The sequence below is a fragment of the Aquila chrysaetos genome, chromosome Z (assembly GCF_900496995.4).
Source record: "Aquila chrysaetos chrysaetos chromosome Z, bAquChr1.4, whole genome shotgun sequence".
Classification (NCBI taxonomy): domain Eukaryota; kingdom Metazoa; phylum Chordata; class Aves; order Accipitriformes; family Accipitridae; genus Aquila; species Aquila chrysaetos.
This window is the reverse complement of record NC_044030.1, coordinates 75,077,754-75,097,973: the sequence shown is the minus strand read 5'-3', so window position 1 is coordinate 75,097,973 and position 20,220 is coordinate 75,077,754. Positions and strand designations below refer to the sequence as shown.

Sequence of the window (20,220 nt, the reverse complement as noted above, 5' to 3'; positions counted from 1 at the left end):
AATTGTTCTGTTTTGATTTGATAGGAATCAGCTTCTGCCACAACAAAGCAAAAATTAGTCATTACTAGGCAAAGAGAAAACAGTTAAATGATGTATACTCTTGTGTTTTCACAGCACAGAAGAGGATAATAAGAACAAAAGCAAAGAAAATGAACCAGTTAAAAAAAGAATTCACATAAAAAACGAGCAAGAACTGAACTCGGCAAAAACTTGACCCAAATGTCATAAATGTCATCACAATGTTGAATTAGGTAGAAGGAAAGGGAATCAGAATAGAAGATAGTCATAGGCTATCTATATGTGAGCTATGCCATATATCACAAGAAATATGAATGGACAAAATGGATTGCATTTGGGTCAAAACTGTTTTGGAGAAGACCACTAAAGGGGAAATTACCAAAATAAAGTGGGAACTATGTTTACAAAGGTCTGATTTGGATATGGGTCTTTTTCAAGATACTAGATTGAAAATTGAATCATTGTGATTAACCCTAATATCTCAGGTACAGACTGCAGGGAAAATGTTAAGACTTGTTTGTTCATGAATCTGATCATTACAGGGTTTTATTCCACATATTCTCCCTGTGTGGACAAAACCTCATGTGCTCATATCAGCTTTGTGTCTGTTTTATCAGGCTTACTGCCTCAGTAGCTAGTCAGACTGCTTGGGGGACAGTTGGGAACATACTGTATAAACATAAGGGACAGATCTGTTACCATGGCTAGAATTACACTGTGATTAATGTCACATATTTTACACACCAACCACGATAACAACATAGAAGACATCCTCAATAGACCTACCAAGGTCAGTATCTACCATGATACAGATAATAACAGAAGACATATCTGTATGCAGTCTCATGAAACACTATTGCTTTTCCCAGATCGACCTATATTTTGAAACCTGACACACAGGAAAACACTGAAAGATAAACTTTTTTTTTTCCAACATGGACTTTGTGTTGTAGGCAGGATACTCATCCGGAAAAAGAGCTGTACTGGTTTTAACTTGGACAGCGTTAACCTTCTTCATAATAGCTCAAATAGTGCTGTTTGGATTTGTGACCAAAACAGTAACACACTGACATTTTAGCTCTTGCTAAGTTACTACAATCTCCAGTGGGCTGCTTAAAACTGTAGAATTTCTCTCTGTTGCTGTAGCTACCAACCTGAAATCACCAATAAGCAACAGGTTCCAGGGGAGACAGGGAATTTCAGTGGAAAGAAAATTAGTGCTAGGATTTATAGCTATGAAACTTCTCTCACTTAAAATCCAGAGAAAAATTATGCCTATGCAAAATACAAGGTAAAAAATACTTTAAAATACAGAATTTCAATTAATATATATGAATAATACTACATTTGTTTCAGTGAACAATATTACAGACTTGCTTCAAGGAGATCAGTGACACAATGAAGTTAAAATTTGCTTCGTTCACCTATCTAAAAAAAGGAAATATTGTACATACCATATTCATTATAGTAAGGATATATGATTCCACATGGTCACTTCCATGATATTCAACCATCTTACTGTCTGCAACCACAAGCGTCTCCACCCATCGCTCCTTGCTGACAGAGCGCCGAGAGACCTTTCTGACAGCCATATGACTTTGTTCCCACCTCTCCCTCCGATTCTGCTGCTGTTTGAAAAAGCTGAGGGTATCTGGAAGAGTAAGAAGCAACACTGACTTGAAAATATTTTCAAGCTCAATTTGAAGTGTATGGCTGTAACACTTGCAGACAGAATGGCAGCATTGCAGAATCACAGGATGATATAAGTTGGGAGGGACTTTTGGCTGCCACCTACCTGACCCACAGCAGGGTCAACTCCGAAGTGGCACCAGCCTGCAAAAGGCCCTGTCCAGTAAAGTTTTGCATACCCCCCTAGATAGATTAAACACACATCCAAAAGTTACCCCTACTCAAACTCCAGGGATTAAAGTGTGAGACAGAACCAAGCTTAAAAAATTGAATTGGGGATGTCATTTTCAAGGAATTTCTCTTCTGTGGTTTGGCGCTCAACTTTCTAATGACACCAGTTCATAGTTTAAGATAAGGGATATGCTTTCTCCGCAGGCAGCTCTTATTCTCAGCAGGATGGCATGTTAAGCCCAGTGCTATGGCACATCTGAGAATGGTTTGTTCTGTGCATGGAAAATATCCCTGAAGAGTGGGGACACTTCACCAGTAGGTGTCATCTAAATATCAGCCAGGCAGATGGCCACGGGCTTCTCAGCTCCTGTCATGTCTGACTGACAGGCAAGACACTTACCATTTCCACTATAATTTTGGGATCCGTGCATCTAAAGCCTTTCAGAAAGAAGTCTTTGCTCTGTAGAGCTGCTAGCAACCTTGTGCTGCGCTCAGTGGGGCTAATTACTCTCCGCTCATTCTAGCTTTGAATGCCAGCTGACTGTGTTACCAGGGAAATACTAAGGATGTAAATACCCCTGGGCCTGAAAAAGCAGTGAGAGATGCCAGTTTGACGGCAACTGGCGGCATTTTTCCGACCCAGAAGCCAGAGAAACACTTCTACAGTGCTGGGATTCCCTGAGTCCTAGGAAGGATCAGGTGGGCTTGTTGCTATTACAGATACTGCAGTAGTCCTTTGGCATCTCACTCATGGAAGAGGATGTCCTTATTCCAGATGGGGCACATCCGCAGCCCAGAAAGACAGCTCCTGCCTCAAAGTGCTTATGGCATGTCCAGCATTACCCCCATTACTGTGTGGCAGGGGACAGTCATCCAGCATTACCTCCACCTCCCAGCACCACGAAGTGTTGAGGGACAGTTACCCAGAGCACTCTTCCCTTGAAGAATGGATGACCTGGTAGCTAAGTCTGAAATCTTGTGTTCACACCAGAAGAAGATCTGTTATGCCTTTGTCATGAATGCGCTGTCTGCCCTGTAGAAGACCTAAGTGCGGCCAGAATGTATCACGGCATCTTGCACATCTACAAAATGTGACACCATTGGACTATTAATGATGTGTATAATACACCTCTCAGCATAAAAGGTTATTGATATCTTGGTTTATTGTATATGTGCAAAAGCAGATGCACAGGTTTTTAGAAATGGGTTCTCTGAGCTCAGTCGGAAAGATGCCTAGAGAAAGAAGTGCTGGTACAGACAACACCCTACATGTAAAATTGAAATATGCCACATTAATAACCAAAACTACAGCAGGCTCATCACACATCTAGAACTGAGCAGCAGTGCACAAGTGTGCAGTACACCGCAGCTCCATTAGTTGACACACACTCTGACCAGTTAGCACTGCATCGCAGTACCAGTTCAGGATTTCAGCCAGCACCAGGCACATACCACCGAGAAGCACACAAACCTACAAACCTACCCCAGTAAGGTTCATTTTACTAGATGGAAACCTGTGCCTCCCTTGACCACCTTTTAAAGGATACCGTACAAAGCTGAATTAATATACTATGCAGAAGGTCATGTATTCTATATTGTAGATTTAGAATATAATAAATAAATAAAAATAGTTGTAAGTAGATTTCTTTTTGCATTAACTGGCATTTGCATTTTAAAAGACACTGAAAGTACTACTTGTGAAAGACAAAGAACCATAAGATTTTTGACCTGCCTGGCAAGGCAAACGGCATTAAAAAATATTTGAATGTAAGAGAAGTTTAAATAAATGTAAATAAATTCCAATCAACATGTAAGCTTATAATTTTTACTATCCATACACTGTCACAATAAAGAGCCCAAGGATATAAATTTCCTTTGTGATTACCAACCCAAATCACTTGTCAGTGTCATCCTGTGCACCCACACAAAGAGACTGTCTTGTAGATATGTCAACTAGTAAAATAAGTTAGTGAGTAAAGGAAGTTGCCTTCCCACCAACCCAAGGGACTCAAAGAAAGGCATACATTTTTCTATCTTAATCTTGAAGAATGAGCTGCATGAAAAAATAGCTTCTTGTCTACATGGAAGAATATAATTTGTGAGTAAAAACAAAGAAAAGAAAGTGGGTGGTTTATTTGGTTTTGTTGGTTTGGGGGGTTTGTTTTAAGAGAAGGGAAATGGACTATGACTGCTATAACCTTTACCCTAACACCACTAACCCATGCTGCAGCATCAGTCCTGCTGTCTCCCTCAGTCTTTGTTCAGTTACTGCAATAGTCACCTCTATGTGGATGGTCTGAGACCTAGTAACATACAGTACTGAGAAAACCCTGCCTCCCTATACTCTACCATCATAACTGCTGAGCACAACACGCTCCACAAGCAGCAGAAGAGAGAAAGGTTGTACCTGAACCCTGAGGGTTTCCGTGTATTTTTGAGAAAGAGATGTAACACAGGTATGTATAGTGCTGCAGTCCTTAAGAATAGAAATGAAAGTAGTGCTGACAGTATACCCAAGACAATCTAAGACTAAATAAAAAGAAGGTTGGTAAGAGATTCAGCTAACAAACTGCATGAAATTCAAGCAGCAATACTCAGAAGTTTCTATCTGTTGTGGGAGATAATTTTGCAGATGTGAGGCTTTTACTAGAAAACCTGATTCAGCCAAACAAGTCACGTACAATATTCCGTAAGTCTTATGTGATATCCAGCCATATCACTGCATAACCAGGAGAAATGGTGTAGATGACAACATTTTGTCAACCTCTAGTTAGAAATAGCTAATGAGTTTCAGCAAAAGGGTTGGTTTTTAAAATCAAAATCCAAATTGTTTTTAGTGAAAAACAAAAATGTCCCCTGAAACTATCCATACAAATCCTACTTGAGTAATTCAACAACATACAGGACCCTTAACTCTAGGCTACAAGGAAAGATTTTAAGTTAACTGTAAGTCTCAACTGTGTTTGAAGAAACAGTATTGTGCAAACTTCTCCAGTACAGGTTAAAGCTGCATGGCTTCTGTGTATGAAAGGAAAGTTATATTCTCTCTTTTAGCAAATCAATTTCATTTTTCATTAGGTGACAACAGAACTGTATCACAATTTGCCAAACCTTATTAAGAAAGACCTTTCTAATCTTCAAGAAGTAATAACAATAGTCTCACTATAAAAAACATTTAAGTTCTTCACTCTGAACAACTCATCCACTCAAAATGTTGCTTGATTAAGGTTTTTTGTTAATTTCTGCCTTTTTGCCCCCCAAACTCCCTTAAAGAACAGCTACAACTCACCTCATTTAAAGGCATTATGTGAGATTTCCACATCAAAGGCTTTTTTTCCACCTTTGTTTCCTGCAGGTGTTGCTTAATGAAGAGTGCAGCATACTGTGCAACACAAGGGGACCTCAAGGTGCTAACTGTACAGAGCCACCTTTCAATATCTTTGGAGATACACAGGGCTTTGAAGAAGCAAGGCGAAAATGTCTGGAAACTCCTAGAAGAGCAGAATGCAGCCTACAACTGAAGGCTGTCAGACGAAATATAGTAGTACTGATTTATGTCTTCACTTTCTATCCTCACCTCCTTTCTCTTTGTGCAAGAGCTCTTTTATTTTTACCACTCTATATTATTCACAGTCAAAATGCTACATCTCCAGACATGAGGTATGAACAATGCTAGACTAATAAATGCCACACTGTTCAGAACTTGCTACATTATTTTTCCTATAATCTTCACTTTATCTTTGTTCTAAGACATGCCTTCAGTTTAAATATTAACAAAAAGACTGTAGTTTCGGGGTGAGTTCTTCAAGAGGTTAATAAACTCTGTTGAAACAGAGTCATTGTACAAGAGAAGATGAATAAACATAGGAAAACATCATTAATAACATGAACCGAGCACTAAAAAGTATACACATGTCCAATCATAGCCTAACTAAAGGAAAGGCTGAGGAGTGACTTAGCTAATAAGAATTAAAAGGATAGTAAGGCAGAGGAAATCAACAGTGTTTTCTGAAAAGAGATTATTATCCCATCAGCTTGGAGCTAGATCTAATAAAAGACTTGGGACTTCCCAGGACAGTGCTCTAGCCAGCACATTTCTGGATAAAGAAGGTGGGACCTTCTCCTCTTTCACTCATGAAGGAGGAGAGCAACTCAAATAGCTGATTTACTGCAAGAACTTACTAATTATTTACAAAACTCAAATACAGTAAGTGAACACCTTCCTCTATTCTAACTATCTCTGCTGAAATAAATAAGTCAGCTATCTAGAACAAAATCAGTGAAACCAAATACACTAGAAATTTTGTACATGTAGTATCTTACAGATACAATCATGGTTACAAATATCTGTAACAAAACTAAGGCTGGATACTGACAATGCCAAGAGTAAGGGCTCACACGCTGTATGGAAAAACTGTTATAAAACAGGGAAGAAAGGATGTGAATTTAAAACTGAACAGGTAACCAAACCAGCTCTTTTTATAAGCATTTCTGAAACTGGCTAAGCTAAATCACATAAATGCTTTCTGAGTGTGAAGCAGTGTTCACACAGGAAACTAGTACAGCTATTTAATCACGTACTTCCCCATGTTGACAACTCTCAAGTCCCAACAAAAACAAGCACAGAGAAAGAAAGCTTACAACTTTGCAAGCTTTGTTTAACTTTAACATTCCTGCTGTCAAAAACATGAAGTATCAAACAGTGGAGTCACACCACTCTAATGCAGAATTGAAGCTAAAAGTGGACCTGTGTTGACTGATGCACTTGATCCAATACTGCTGATGAGTGTGTCTGCCACTCATTACCACTTACGCTGGAAGGATGGAATGATAAATGTTCTGGGCCACTGGCATCAGGAGGTACATAGAGAACAACTTCGTGGGAAACAGCTATGCCTAGAGCTTTCTACATTTTGCAACCACTATTTTCCTTCTGCCTGAATGTTCTTACTTTTTTTCGCAGGGATTAAACCCAAGTCTGTAAGACACAATAAAAAATTACAGCTGCATAAAATGCTTTTCTAGGAATACATTATTCAATGTTGTTTGAACTTTCCATGCTCCTTCACTTGGTAACTTCAGTGGCTTGTTCCCCTTATTTTGGTGAAAACATTAATACGATGGATTAGAACAAGGTGACTTTTCTATGAATTAACCTAGCACTCGGTAAAATGGTATCTGAAAATAATTTAACTTGCAACACAATTCTATTTTCATTTCATGAAAAACAAGTATCATCTGAAACAGAATGCATCTCACTGTAAAACATATTTGCAGATTAAAAATTCCCAATAAATTATGTCTATGTCTCAATGCCTCTTAGCAAATAATTTAAGAACTGTTGACCTAAGAATAACAGAGAAATGCAGTTTTGAGGAGCCATTATGATGCAAATGAGAATTTAAACATATGGGCTTTATTAACAATTTTTCTTCTTTTACATATCTATATGAAAATTTATTCACACAAAATTAATGCAAATAACTGAAAGGGACATCTTGAAGTAGTTGTCTGTGCATTGTCAGGTTTGATCTGCTTTTCAGCGAGGTTAACCGAATAGTATCCAGAAGCTCTTGAATCAGACTCCAAAAATTTCTATTAATGTTCCATAAATTTCATTCACATAATAATGAAGAAAAACCAAACGGATTACATGCTCATGATCAGAGGTCACCAACCTGCTTAAGTCAGGAGTAAGGCTAAAAGGCCACAATGATCTTACTCACTACAAGAAAGACATTCAGTTGCTGGAGCACGTCCACAGAAGAGCAATGAAGCTGGTGAAGGGGCCTGGAGCACAGGTCTTGTGAGGAGCGGCCGAGGGAGCTGGGGTTGTTTAGTCTGGAGAAGAGGAGGCTGAGGGGAGACCTTATCGCTCTCTACAACTGCCTGAAAGGAGGTTGTAGTGAGGTGGGTGCTGGTCTCTTCTATCAAGTAACTAGTGGTGGGACAAGAGGAAATGGCCTCAAGTTGTGCCAGAGGAGGTCTAGATTCGGTATTAGCAAAAAATTTCTTTACTGAAAGGGTCGTCAGGCATTGGAACAGGGTGTCCAGAGAAGTGGTTGAGCCACCATTCCTAGAGGTATTTAAAAGGTGTGTAGATGTGGCACTTAGGGACATGGTTTAGTGATGGACTTGGCAGTGGTAGGTTTACAGTCAGACTAGATGATCTTAAGGGTCTTTTCCAAACTAAATGATTGCATGATTCTATTCCTTAAGCTTGCGTGCTGCAGGTAAGTTTGTGCAGGCACTACAGAATTCAGCAGTGAAAGAAAGTGTTGAAACTCTGGAAGGATACATGTTTTGTGGAGCTTCTTGGACACATGGACAGGAGGACAGTTATGAACCCGCAGGATCCAGTTACCTAAGTGATTTCCACAACAGGCACTCACTGCTGGCTGCCCTAAAGTCAAGCTTCAATAGTTGGTGAGAACACAGGAATGGTGGACAGAGAGTATCAATGCAAGGAAAGGTGCCAAAAAAAGCAAAACCATGCTGGAAGAGGCGAAAGACAGGAAAGGAGTACTAAGGGTTGTAATTCCAAGGATTTGGGCAGTGTAAGTGATTTACATGGAAGGTTTGCTCTTTGCATGTGATTGGGACAAGAGAGCAACATGGTTTTCAAGCTGTGCAGATTGCAACCAGCCACTACAGGGACTCGAGGCACCTGAAAGGGGCCTCTACCTCCTGGGCTTTAATGAGCTTGTGTACCCAGCTGCAGGCTGGGTGCTGTACCACAGGGACTGGGGAGAGCCATTCCTCTTGGGCAAATGCCATTAAGGCAGCTTATGTACCCACACTTACATATTTAAATGCACAATACTAACTGAATCTAAAACTGGTGCACATTAGCAGTCCTCTCTTCAAGAAAGAATGACTGAGTATAATAACATTTGATTCAGGGTTTGTAAGTGAACTGGTGCATTTCCTTGTACAAAAACTCTACTTCAGAAATGTTGTGCAGCTCCTCTTTTATGAGACACCAAATTCTGCACGGTGCAGATACCTATCGAAGTCCTAAAATGAAGAAACATTTTGTTCTGTTCCCCAACAGAACCACAAGCTTAAGTACAGCAAAGGAGGCAGGTGTGTCAGCATAAAGCTCTCCTCCAGTCCTAACATGTGCTTCCTTCAATGCTAGTCCATGCTCCAGTCAGGGTGTAAGTTTCCCATGGTTTGACCAGGGATAAACAGCTGCAGAGCAGAAGGGAAGGATTTGGGATTCCCCTTGAAGGAAAACAAGAGGCCTCTCTTCCCACTTGCAGTCTTGCTCTGCTCTCTGCAAACACCTCAAGATTTCCCTGCACCTCGCTGGAGAGGACAGACTGCTGCTTTGTATACCCAAGATGCCCATATTGGCTTTTTCAGCCTTCAACAACTGAGGAAGGACTCCCTCCACACACATACTCTTCACAAAATCCTCCCTCTACTATCACCATCACCACAAAACCAATATTCCCAGCACTATTTTGCCTGTTTATGCTTCCCCATGCAGAATCAGAAATGTTGGGTGTGTTTAAGGGCCTCCTCTAGGTCTCCAAGAGCCAACTTGTGCACCACAGGAACTCCTCTCTGACTCATGATTTCCCTTCAGTTAATACAGCAAAATCAGCCACTTGCGTCTCTCTGCGCTTGCAAATGATCATTAGAGAACCAGCTGGGACCAGCTGTTCCTGCCTCCTCTCGTGGAGGGATAGGAAATCACAGGCAAAAACACACAGGCAGCACAGAGCAGCCGCGAGATGCCACCACTCCTGTGTTTACCCAGCGTGTTGGGTGGCCCCAAACCAGGATGCAGCCTCCCTGCAGGCTGTGACCCTGCTCCAGCTCATAGCTTCACCCTCACAAAGAAAACTTCCAACTTAACAAGAACTGACCCTCAGCAGTTTGGTTTGCAGCTGCCCGTGAAAAGCATGGCTGCCAAACTAAAGCTGTTTCATGTCACCCACCTCTGTCCTCCTGCTTGTCCTGATCTCTTTGCATTCTTCTGCGCCTCTTGCTCTAACTGCACTTCTTCTCTTCCCGAAACACAAAACTCCCCTCACTGAATACTCTGCAAGGTTCCAGCTCAGCTGTGACTCCCATGAGCAAGCCCAGGCACCCTGAACCCCTCATGCCATTTTTAGGGCCAACTCTCTCTCAGATGTCGGCACACTCTGCTCCACCGCCTTCGCTCTGCTTGCACTTGTTCTGGGTCAAAGACAGCTTGGGAAGTGCTGCTCAGCTCATCCCCCAGGAATCTCCAGATAGCTCTAAGTGTCAAAACCAAGAAGCAGACAGTTGTGCTTGTCAGACCTTCTTCGACCTTGTGAATTAATTATCCATGTTCTCCTGGCTGAAAAGTTGAATCATGGAGAGATATTTCCGCTGAGGCAAACATTAATTTCGCTTTGCAAGTGGCAGATTTTGTCGGCTGTATTTGTGACATAAGTGTTACAAAAATACAGGAATTCAGGATACGACTCCAGGTCAAACGCTTGAGCTGAAATCTGCCACGTCCTAGGTGAACTGTGGAATGAATCACATCAAATCACATACTGGGACAGGGCCCAGTATCTATACATGGGCTGGCTAAGGACAGAACAGACTCCAAAAACATTTAGGGACTGAAACAGGTCCTCTAAATTGTGTCAAAACTGCTTAGGTCACCAACAGGTATGAGCTCTTTATCTTTCCAAACTGTCCCCAAGCCCATAGCATGTATCCCCCCCTCCAGACATACTACTGGGTACCATGAATGAACACTATCCGCATGTATTGAGTCTCTATAGGAACCCTAACAGCTATTGAGTAGCTGCGCTGGGGCAGTCTCTTGTAGTTAACCAAGGAGTTTCATGTTCTCTGTATAAAGCTTTCTGTCAGGAGGAGGGCTCACAGTCTAAACAGGCTCTGTGAAGAAACAGAAACTTAACAATATTCCGTAATACTTGACTGACTCTAGCTTCCAAAGCACATTGTATGTTAAAAAACATTGACAAAATTTGCTCTTCATTATCTCCATTAACTTCTGAAAGTCAATGGCCGTTCTTTCCATCTCAGCTATTATTACTAGAAATAGTAATCTTGCATTTTTTTGCACTTGGGCAATATTACCGGAACACTGGGCCTCTACCTTATAGGTACTCATCTCATTGTCTTCTACACACAGAGATTATTTTTGGTAGCACCTTAAAAACCATTACATTTCACCTCTCAATAATTCTAATATTTCCTTCACTCACTCCTGGTAAAAAAAGAACAAAAACTGATTATATTTGTCTGGTAACAGATTGGAAAAAGTGTGGCAAGAGGTTAACTCAGCAGTGGCATCCAGTATAGCTCATACTTGTTATTTAACTAGTCTTAACTATTAAAAGTTGACCCCCTTAAGTTACAGACTGTCTGAAGTGTTCTGTAGCAGTGTTTCCTGACCACTGATGATCCATTAAGCATCTACAAGACAGTTCAAAAAAATTAACATTTCTACACACATGAGCAAGCCAACAAAAGAAGAGCCACAAATGATCACTCAAAGTTTAGCCAATTTTTAGCTGGACAAAAGTGAAAACTGTACAAAATACTCTTTTTTTTTTTTCTCACCCACACCAATTGATCATGCAACTAAAAAAAGGCTCAGAAACACTGTTCTGTAACACCAGTTAGTAGCGACCAGCATTCTTGACTTGCTATGAGTTAGCATGGAGAGTATTCAACAAAATACTATTACAGCATTGATTTCTGACATTACTACAATGTTTAACTGGTTGTCTCTACAGCTGTACATTGAAGCAACTGAGAAAGTACTGCTCTAACATATGAATACAGTCCAGAGCTGCAGGAAAATTTTCAGTCTGCTACTTTTGTCACCAAAAATGTAGATTCTGGTCAACTGAAACTATTCACAAATATTTTAAAATTGTCAATGAAACACCATAAAAGTCAAATGCTTCACTTCAATACTTTTTAAATGAGACTTCTTTAAAAATTATGCAACCATTTTCAGTCTGAATACAGTTGTTTACTTAAAACAAGCTGAAGAACATGAAAGCTAGAAATGTTTCATTTCACCCTAGAAATTAAAAATGCTTTATTTGCACCAGACCAAAATGGTTTTAAACCTGAAATAACTTTCTATTTTTCCTTTTGTTTTCTTGTCACAACAAAATCATGTTTCAGAGTGCACCCTAACATATGCATAATTTTTCTCTTACACTCAAATCCCTCTTATTTTCCAGCTTGGCCAATGATCCAAAACTTTTTGCACAATACCCAACCCCCTGGTCATACCTCAGCAGCTGCAAGCAGAAATCACTCCTGAAAACTTGTTTACGTATTTCCATATGCAGAAGCAATCCTCATACACTTCTATCTGACTTTTCTATTTTGGAGTGATGAGAAACCCCACTACGCTAATATAACTGGCTTATTCCTGCTTGACCTTCAGCTATAAAACACTGACACCTTTGGCTTCCTGTGAATGGCACCCTTGCAGAGCTCAGCAGACTCACTGTCCCAAAGAGATGCTCCGCCAGGGCACAGAGCACCCACCACCAACTTGGTTCCTCTCCAGGTGATATGCTCTTTGTGTACCATGGAGATATAACGCCACTCCTGAAGCGTCACGGAGCAAAACGGCACTGCATCTTCTCAAGTCCTCTCCCTCTCACCAAAAAAATACAACAGGAACTTGCCCCACCAGGCTTTGCCTACTCCAGTAAGTTAAATATAGGCAGGGAACAAACACACCAAGGCACTGGAAGTTGTTTGCCTACTCTATTAAAGGGGATGGTTCCTGGCATGGCCTTAGCAAGGGCCGACAAGCACGCTCTCAATCAATTCCTGAGCATGGCACAGGAGCGGACACAGGCCAGGAATCCCTCTCAGTAGTCAGGATCTGGCCACTCTGTTCAAGAGGCTGAGAAAATTTCATGTATGCACACAGACTGTTCTGTGCTACTTGGCAGCAATGCCAAAGAATACTGGAGTATTTCATTTATTAGCACAAACATTGTCTCATTGTACAGGAATAGTGGTTGTTGTGAATATCTATGGTGTTACATTACGAGAGTAAATGCTAGCTTAGCACTCTGCTTACAGGTAGAAAGTAATACTGTAAAACAGAATATATAGTGTTTGGAATACCACTGGCATCTTTTAAACAAAAATTTTCAAGCAAAGTTATTGAACAGAATGTCTATTTATGTTCATCATATAAAGTGCCTGCCTTTGCAGCTATTCTATGTGTTTACAACGTCAGGTTTTTGCTACACATTCTGGCATTGGATTAGTATTTTCAGGGTATTTTTAATCATTCAGTTACTCAAATATGTTCACATTTCTAAGAAATAATAGTTTCTAGTTCAGCTTTCAAAATGTACACCTTAAACTGTGACAGGTTGCAGAAGATCTCTTTCAAGTTGTCAACAGAGAGGCTGCTGGATATCCATATGCATGGGAATTGGGGAACTTAGTTGAAACCATCCCAACAGACATCCCCTTATTCTTGGGCACTGCCACCACAAAAACATTGGGTAGATTTCAAGAAGACAGATTTACCTACTTTAACTCTTCCAGATGTGAAAATAAGTTAAGAATTCAGATAAAAATATCTTTTCAAGACTGGATTTGAGAGAGTTCTCCAGCTGTAACATGACAGTCTGGTTATAAAGCACTAGACAGAAATGGATTATTTCATGTCCAAACATAAAACAGGTAAAATAAATTAAAAAAAAAAAAATTAAATGATTCTAGACAGATCTTTGTCTTAGTATTTGCAGAATTGACTGGCTAAGAAATGATCTGACCCCAGGTCCTAAATATCTAAGTAAAAACGTATAAGGATGCATTTACTTATATAAATTAATGGAGCACCCATTAAAATATACACAGGATTATTTCACAGAGCACTGACAATGAGAATTTCCTGGTCTTATAAACAATAGTTTAAAAATTGTCTCTTAGCTGCCTTGAAATCCTGACTTATAATACAAAAGGGCAGGAGAACACTAAGAAAATAATCTACATCACACTTTCCTTTTTTTTCTACATCTTAGCTTAGGTCTATTAACGTAGAAGACAGAACCGCATTTTTTTCAAAACCTACCAGAAGGTATCATCTATGTTGGCCATAGAGCTACCTACTGTATGTGGTAGCCACATAAAAGAAAATGTATCATACAATTTTTTAGCAAAATGCACAGAGGGAGAAGGAGATGGAAGAAAAATACTCTAAAACCCAATATAAAGTATTTGGAGTGCCCCTTGTAACTTTTAAACAAAACTTTTTCAGTCATCTAAGGAGCTGAACAGAAGGTCCATTAGCATTCCTTATATAAATTGCCAGGCTTTGTTTTAGCACTGTGTTTCAACATTTTATTTAGCTCATGGATATAAACACATTCCTTTTCATTTTTTTTTTTTTCCCCCAAAATACTTTCACATAGTTAATAGGTAGTGTGCACTAACAGGACTAGAAAGGGGTTTTAAAAGCTAAAAAGCAAGACAGTAATCAGCATTTTCCAAATACTGCAAAATCCTATTGAAAAACTAGTGTCCTTGGCTGTTAGTAAAATGAAGATGAAACCCCAATTTAGTATTTGTATTAACTATTTTATGTATTATTGCCATTCTCAGGAATACTCCAGTGCTCTCATTCTACAAACTGTACCTGCTCATTAATTCAGCTAAATATAAGTTTACACAGGACAAACCAGAAATTATTGCTGCACACTGGACGTGGTACAGCAGACACGCTGAGACACCACAGAATTCAAGTCATGGTGCCAGACCCACCTGAGAATCGAAAAAAATTAGTCTACACCAAGAGCCCCATATCAGCACAGCCAGCTTAGCAGTGCTCCCAGAGCCTTTCAGCCGCAGCCAACAGATAGTAATATTCAGAACGCGTTTATCTGAACAGAGCAAACAAATAGGTAATACCATTAATTTTATAACAGAACTAATTAGGTATTGCAATGGACTGCACAAGCCCTGATGTTTGCCTTCTAACATTACATTTACAGGATTTAAATTTCAACTGATTTTTTCCCTTCCTTCCTTCCTCTAGAATTATGGAGAAAACAGTACTTTTTCCAGACATCACTCAAAGCCATCATGACTTATATTCATTATGGAGGGACTGTGAGGAGCAGCATGAGCCATTATGGGGTAGCAAGGGTGACAGCTGGAGAGAATGGCTGGATCCTATTCCTTTGCTCATCGGCCATCCTTAGAAACACCCAAAATAAACAGATACTTCGCTAAAACAGGAAGTATCTGTTTGTTTTGGGCCATTCAGGCCATTCAGTCTTTTTGGCACCATCATATGAGAGAAAATTTGAAAGCAAGATGGGGAAGTGGACAGCACTGGGTGACAGGTGTCAAGTCAGGGAAATTCTGTGCCTCATCTTCCTCATCTCCCAATCTTCATGCACCTGTCTAAAGACCTTCATGCTCAAGGCATGCCACAGACACAGAGGCCAAGTTCTCATGAATGCACCATCCACCAGTAAGTGAACATTCCTTGCACAGCAGTTGTTATACACAGAAAATAGCCATTACAGTTCACCCAAAGTTCCAGTAACTTGAATTGTTTAAAAAAAAAAAAAAAAACTCAGTTTTAAATGTCTGAAAGACAGTTTAAGAAATGTAAAGTACGCCAACTAAATTAATGTATAACGTCTGTGTTGTAAAAGAGAAATGGCTACTCACAGAATAGGTCTTTGAAGTGGTAGTTAAGCTATGCCTTTTAATTAGTTTGGTTTAAATTCAGATTACTAAGGGAAAGAAGAAAAAGACAGTCTGGAATTATTCTTGAAACGAAATGCTATTCTTTCAAGGTTTGATATATCTTTAAGAAATGCTGCATATGTTATAACCTTCTTATCTCTGGGCTTATACAACAGACTTTATTTGACCTTTTTCCTGGATGAGCTGTTGTTTTTTCCATCCCATTTCTCCACTGTATTTAAAATATACCAATCCCACTAGAGTGCTCAAAGGAAAAAACACATGCTAGCACTTTGAGGGGCCTCCAAGCCTTGTCCTCGGCTCAGGCCAAATGTCTTGAATTTCAGATGATGTTACTAAGCAATGCAGCCTTCAAAACATCAGCCCTAACCTTGCCGTGCTTCTGCAGCAAACAGCAGCAGTGCAAGAGCAGCTCTTACAGGCGAGGACTCCCCCCCAAGCCTGGGACTGAGAAAGGGGTGGTTAGTCTGGGAGTTACCAAAATGAATTATGCTAATATGACATCTTGAAAATCTCAGACACACGCTGCTTTTAATGTTTTCTATTCTCAGAAGCAGGTCCTATGAACAACATTTTCCAGCTTCATGACGTTTTGGAAGCTGACCATGGAGGTTCTCCTGCTCCAACTCAGCAACACAAGATTTCATTTTGCCTGATTAAGCCTCTGAAGAGGCACTCATGCACACACAACAGCTGTTGAAACAGCAGAGCAGGGACAGCCCATCACCCAGCTACTCTGTCCTGCAACTGCAGAGAGCTGGAAAAGGTGTCTGTAAACTGCTAGAAGGAGCAAGGGGAGGGAATAGTGCAAATGACACTGAGACATCTCAGGGGATGCAGCACAAGTAGCCCTGTTAGGATAACAACGTCTTGGGGTGACTAGTGCCATTCTCAGCTCTTCATGCATACCACTGCATGGGCTAAAGGATGTTTCCAGTTTTAGCCAGAGTTCTGAGAGTGACTTTTTCCTTTGATTCCAGTTTCCTATCAGAGACTGGTTGTCAGGAGCACTATAATGGAATCGTGACATCCAACAGGTTAAGTCACTTCCATTTTTGTCATCAATAGGGTGCAGGTTCACCAGTAACACCAGGTATAATTAACTGGACTCCCTGTGGTTCACTGCCTACAGAAAACTATGCCAAAATCTGTCACAGACAGGAGCTATTGGGGCTCCCACACTAGAATGCCAAGAAGTTTGAGAGCATTTGGTTAGAACTGGGTTTGAGCTTTGAAATTTGCACTCCCATGGAAACAGAATCAAGCAAAGCCCTGTCAACAGACTCAGCCTCTGTTATTTTCTAAATGACAGAGTTTTCATTTGTAGAAAGTCCCTGGCTCCTCTTCTCTCCAGGTAGCTTTGAAATTATAAAGGTATGTAAACACATGGGACCAGAAAGAGAGAAAAATGCAGACAGTTTTGCCTGAAAGTAACATCCAGTTCACACATATCATAAAACAATATGATTAATTATAGCTTAAGGAGAGAAAAATATCCAAAAAATGGATAATGATGGCTAAAACCAGGCTACATCCATCAGCTGGGGAAGGAGCTGTACAGTAATCCATTCTCCAATGTTAAGGCTATCTCTGCTTGAACAACCTTCAGCTGCCTGCCAATGTTAGCAGTCTGGGCTTTGCAGGAAACTCCCTTCTTTTACTGCCCTTCTTCCCCACTGCCTCCCTGGCAGATGAAATTTCATCCCTCTCATCTCCTTCCATCTCTTCTGAGGAAGACCTGACTGACAGAAGTACCTCACGATGGGAAATGGATGCAGCTGAGACACTGAAAAGAAAATACCATAAAGCAGAGAAGTTCAGTGAATATTTTACCTGGAGAATGTCATGCAAATAATACAGAAAATGTCAGGAATGATCCCTTGTTAAAACTGCAGCACCTGAAAGAAGACTTTGATCCAAATCCAAACCTCCACACAGCTAAGGGGAATCCAGACTGGGGGCCCAACTGACAACAGTGCAGATCAGAGAGGAAGGAACTCGATTCAGCTTGTTTTAGAGCTCAGGCAGGCAAGAAACTTGCTGCTAATTCTAACTTTGGCAGAATGGAAGACTCAGACTGAGGCTGTGTTTTAATTGTGTTTAAAAAGTATTTAAAATACAAAAATCTATCTCTCTGCAGCTTCAACTCAAACACTGTTTTGCAGCTCAGCAAAATATTAGACAAGACCTTTTTTAAAATAAATACAAATCAGAGACAGCATGGAATTAGAACTTGTTGTTAAGAAATGAATAAAGGACATCAAGGCTTTGGACTTCCTAATTTGCACAAACATTAATTTTTGCACAGTTTTTATTGAGACTGATTAGAACGGGTTAGAAGAGACTTTCTCTAATTTAACAGTCTAATTTATGTGCACAAAGACTTCATCATTAGCTGTTTAAAGAGGACAGGAATACATAGTTTTTTCAGCTAAGCCACCTGATACCATCTTGTTTGCTGAAGTAAGTTTAAGTTGAATATTTGCAAGAGAAGAAAAGCTGAAAATGTAGAAGAGATCATGGCAAAAAAACAATATTCTCTTTTACGCTCTTTCATACAGAAAACTGACATGCAACAAATGTTTCCACAAAGTCTTCAAACAAGTGCAGTACCTAAGGCCATCAAATAAAAAGATTTACTACATCTTTTAGCATAGCAATCTTCTGGCCACTTTTTTTTGCGTAAAGGTGGATGCCTACTTCTGTTGGACAATTCCTTTTTCTAGAAAAAAATTGTGTGTAATTCTGTATGATCTTTAAGTGAATAATGTCCCTCCAGTCTGTTATTTACATACAGTTTTTTCAGGACAGTTCAGAAATAGCACACAGCGAAGAGGTATTCTTTGCAAAAATACTATGCAACAGGTAATCTTAAATAAGCAGTGTGAAAAAGAGGAGCAAACCTCACCCTACTAGAAGTGTTTCACAACAAATCAAATCCAGCTAGCAAGTCCAGTAGGTCACTAAATCTGTGTTGAGGCAGATCCTTGTTTTCACTGACCAAACGCAAAAACAATTCAGACATAAAGACCGGTGTCACAAATGACATCCTGGACTCCAAAAGTTGCCCTTTGCAGACCACTGTCTAGTGAAATTGCATCTACTAAACACGTCCCAACCTACTCAATATTGCCAGAAATTCATTATGAGAATGGTCCCCACAAGCACCCATCACTGGAGTTGAGAACTCCATCCTACACTCAGCAGATAATCAGGAGTGCAGAATCTGTGCACCCCAGGATCTGTGCTGGATCTGTGCACCCCAGAACATGCTACTGAGTAATCATCTGTGGTGTGGGATAAGTCCAGATATGGCCCCAATTCTCCCTAAAAAGGAGAGAGCTTACAGTTCTCTACAAGATGACTGAAGTAATGGTGGATGGAAAAAATCTTACGACCTCCTAAGTTATGCAGTTCCCTTTGCTCCCAACTAATCATAAAACTAAAATCTATGCTGAGAGGAGTATTAAGATCTCCTTTTAAGTACAATTCAACCAGAGGAGTCTCTCCAAGTACAGAAAATGCATCCAAGTTCAAGCAGCTGCTGGGACATGAAGAGTGAAGAACACCAACCCCATGCAAGGAGTGGACAAGCTGCAAGTACACCGTGTTTCATGCAGAAAAACTGTGCTCAGACACCTGTTTAAAGTGGGTCACATATGATAGGACACTGCCAGAGGCTCATCAGGAACATGCAGACTTCGGAGAAACTAATTGTGAACACTGAGCCCATATCAATGCATTAGCCCCACAGCACAAGTCCAGCACTTCTCAGAAGAATTAGAAATCTGTGATCTGCCCAGAAATAATAAGGTAATTGTAGTTTCTTTTTAGAAAGTTCATAGAGAGTTCAGTATGACTGAGAAATCTTGCACTAACCAGACTGAAGGCTGAACAGCTTTGCCAATACTATTACATTAATGGGTCAAGTGTTCTGAGCAAATTTTCAAACTCCTGCAACAAAAATGTTTCCTGAATGCAGCTTAGCTTTCTGGGTTTTCTATTTCAACTGTGGAAATAAGGTTTACAATTGTTCAAGGCTAGTGTTATCCTACAAAAGAGAAAGGGATGGCATGTGACATTAAGTTTAATTTTAAAGCTTGCTATTGCTCTCTGAATCAATACTGCAGCAATTTACATTACCAAAGCATTTGTTTACCCAATCAATGGCAATACTCAAAAAGTGCAGTAGCATCACACACAGTTTGATAAGGTAAGCTGTAGGTACAGAGCAAGTGCAGAATATATTCCTCTACGACAGTACATGGTTAGAAAGTTCATTCTGGATCCAGACTGAGAGTCCTCAATCTGATGAGTGGCTAAGCAAACTGTTTCAATGAAGACATGGAAGAGACCACAGTTTACCCTTTAAACCACAGGAAAGCAAGTGCAGTAAGCAAGCATGGTGTAGCAAACACTGTTTCTTTCCAGTGGCACAGGGACTGAACAGAAACACTCCACTGAAACACAGTGAAGCAGATTTCTTCCTCCTTATAGTTTTGACTCGTATTATTTGGAAAATGGCCTGTCACAGAAGTTTAAAATTTATTCACTCATTGAGTGAGCAAACGTATCACGTTTCTGATGTCTTTTCGTGGCAACAATTGACTATTA

The 20,220-nt window shown here is 40.2% G+C and overlaps 1 protein-coding gene across 2 annotated transcripts in view; it reads right to left on the bottom strand.

Moving 5' to 3' along the window:
• The window catches only part of ADAMTS12 (ADAM metallopeptidase with thrombospondin type 1 motif 12), a 165,676-nt gene that overhangs the window by 76,376 nt on the left and 69,080 nt on the right, over positions 1-20,220 (bottom strand). For both annotated transcript variants that reach the window (XM_030005164.2, XM_030005165.2), the window contains exon 4: positions 1,473-1,669. In XM_030005164.2, the coding sequence (XP_029861024.1) occupies positions 1,473-1,669 (197 nt within the window). The remainder of the gene's footprint in view (positions 1-1,472; positions 1,670-20,220) is intronic.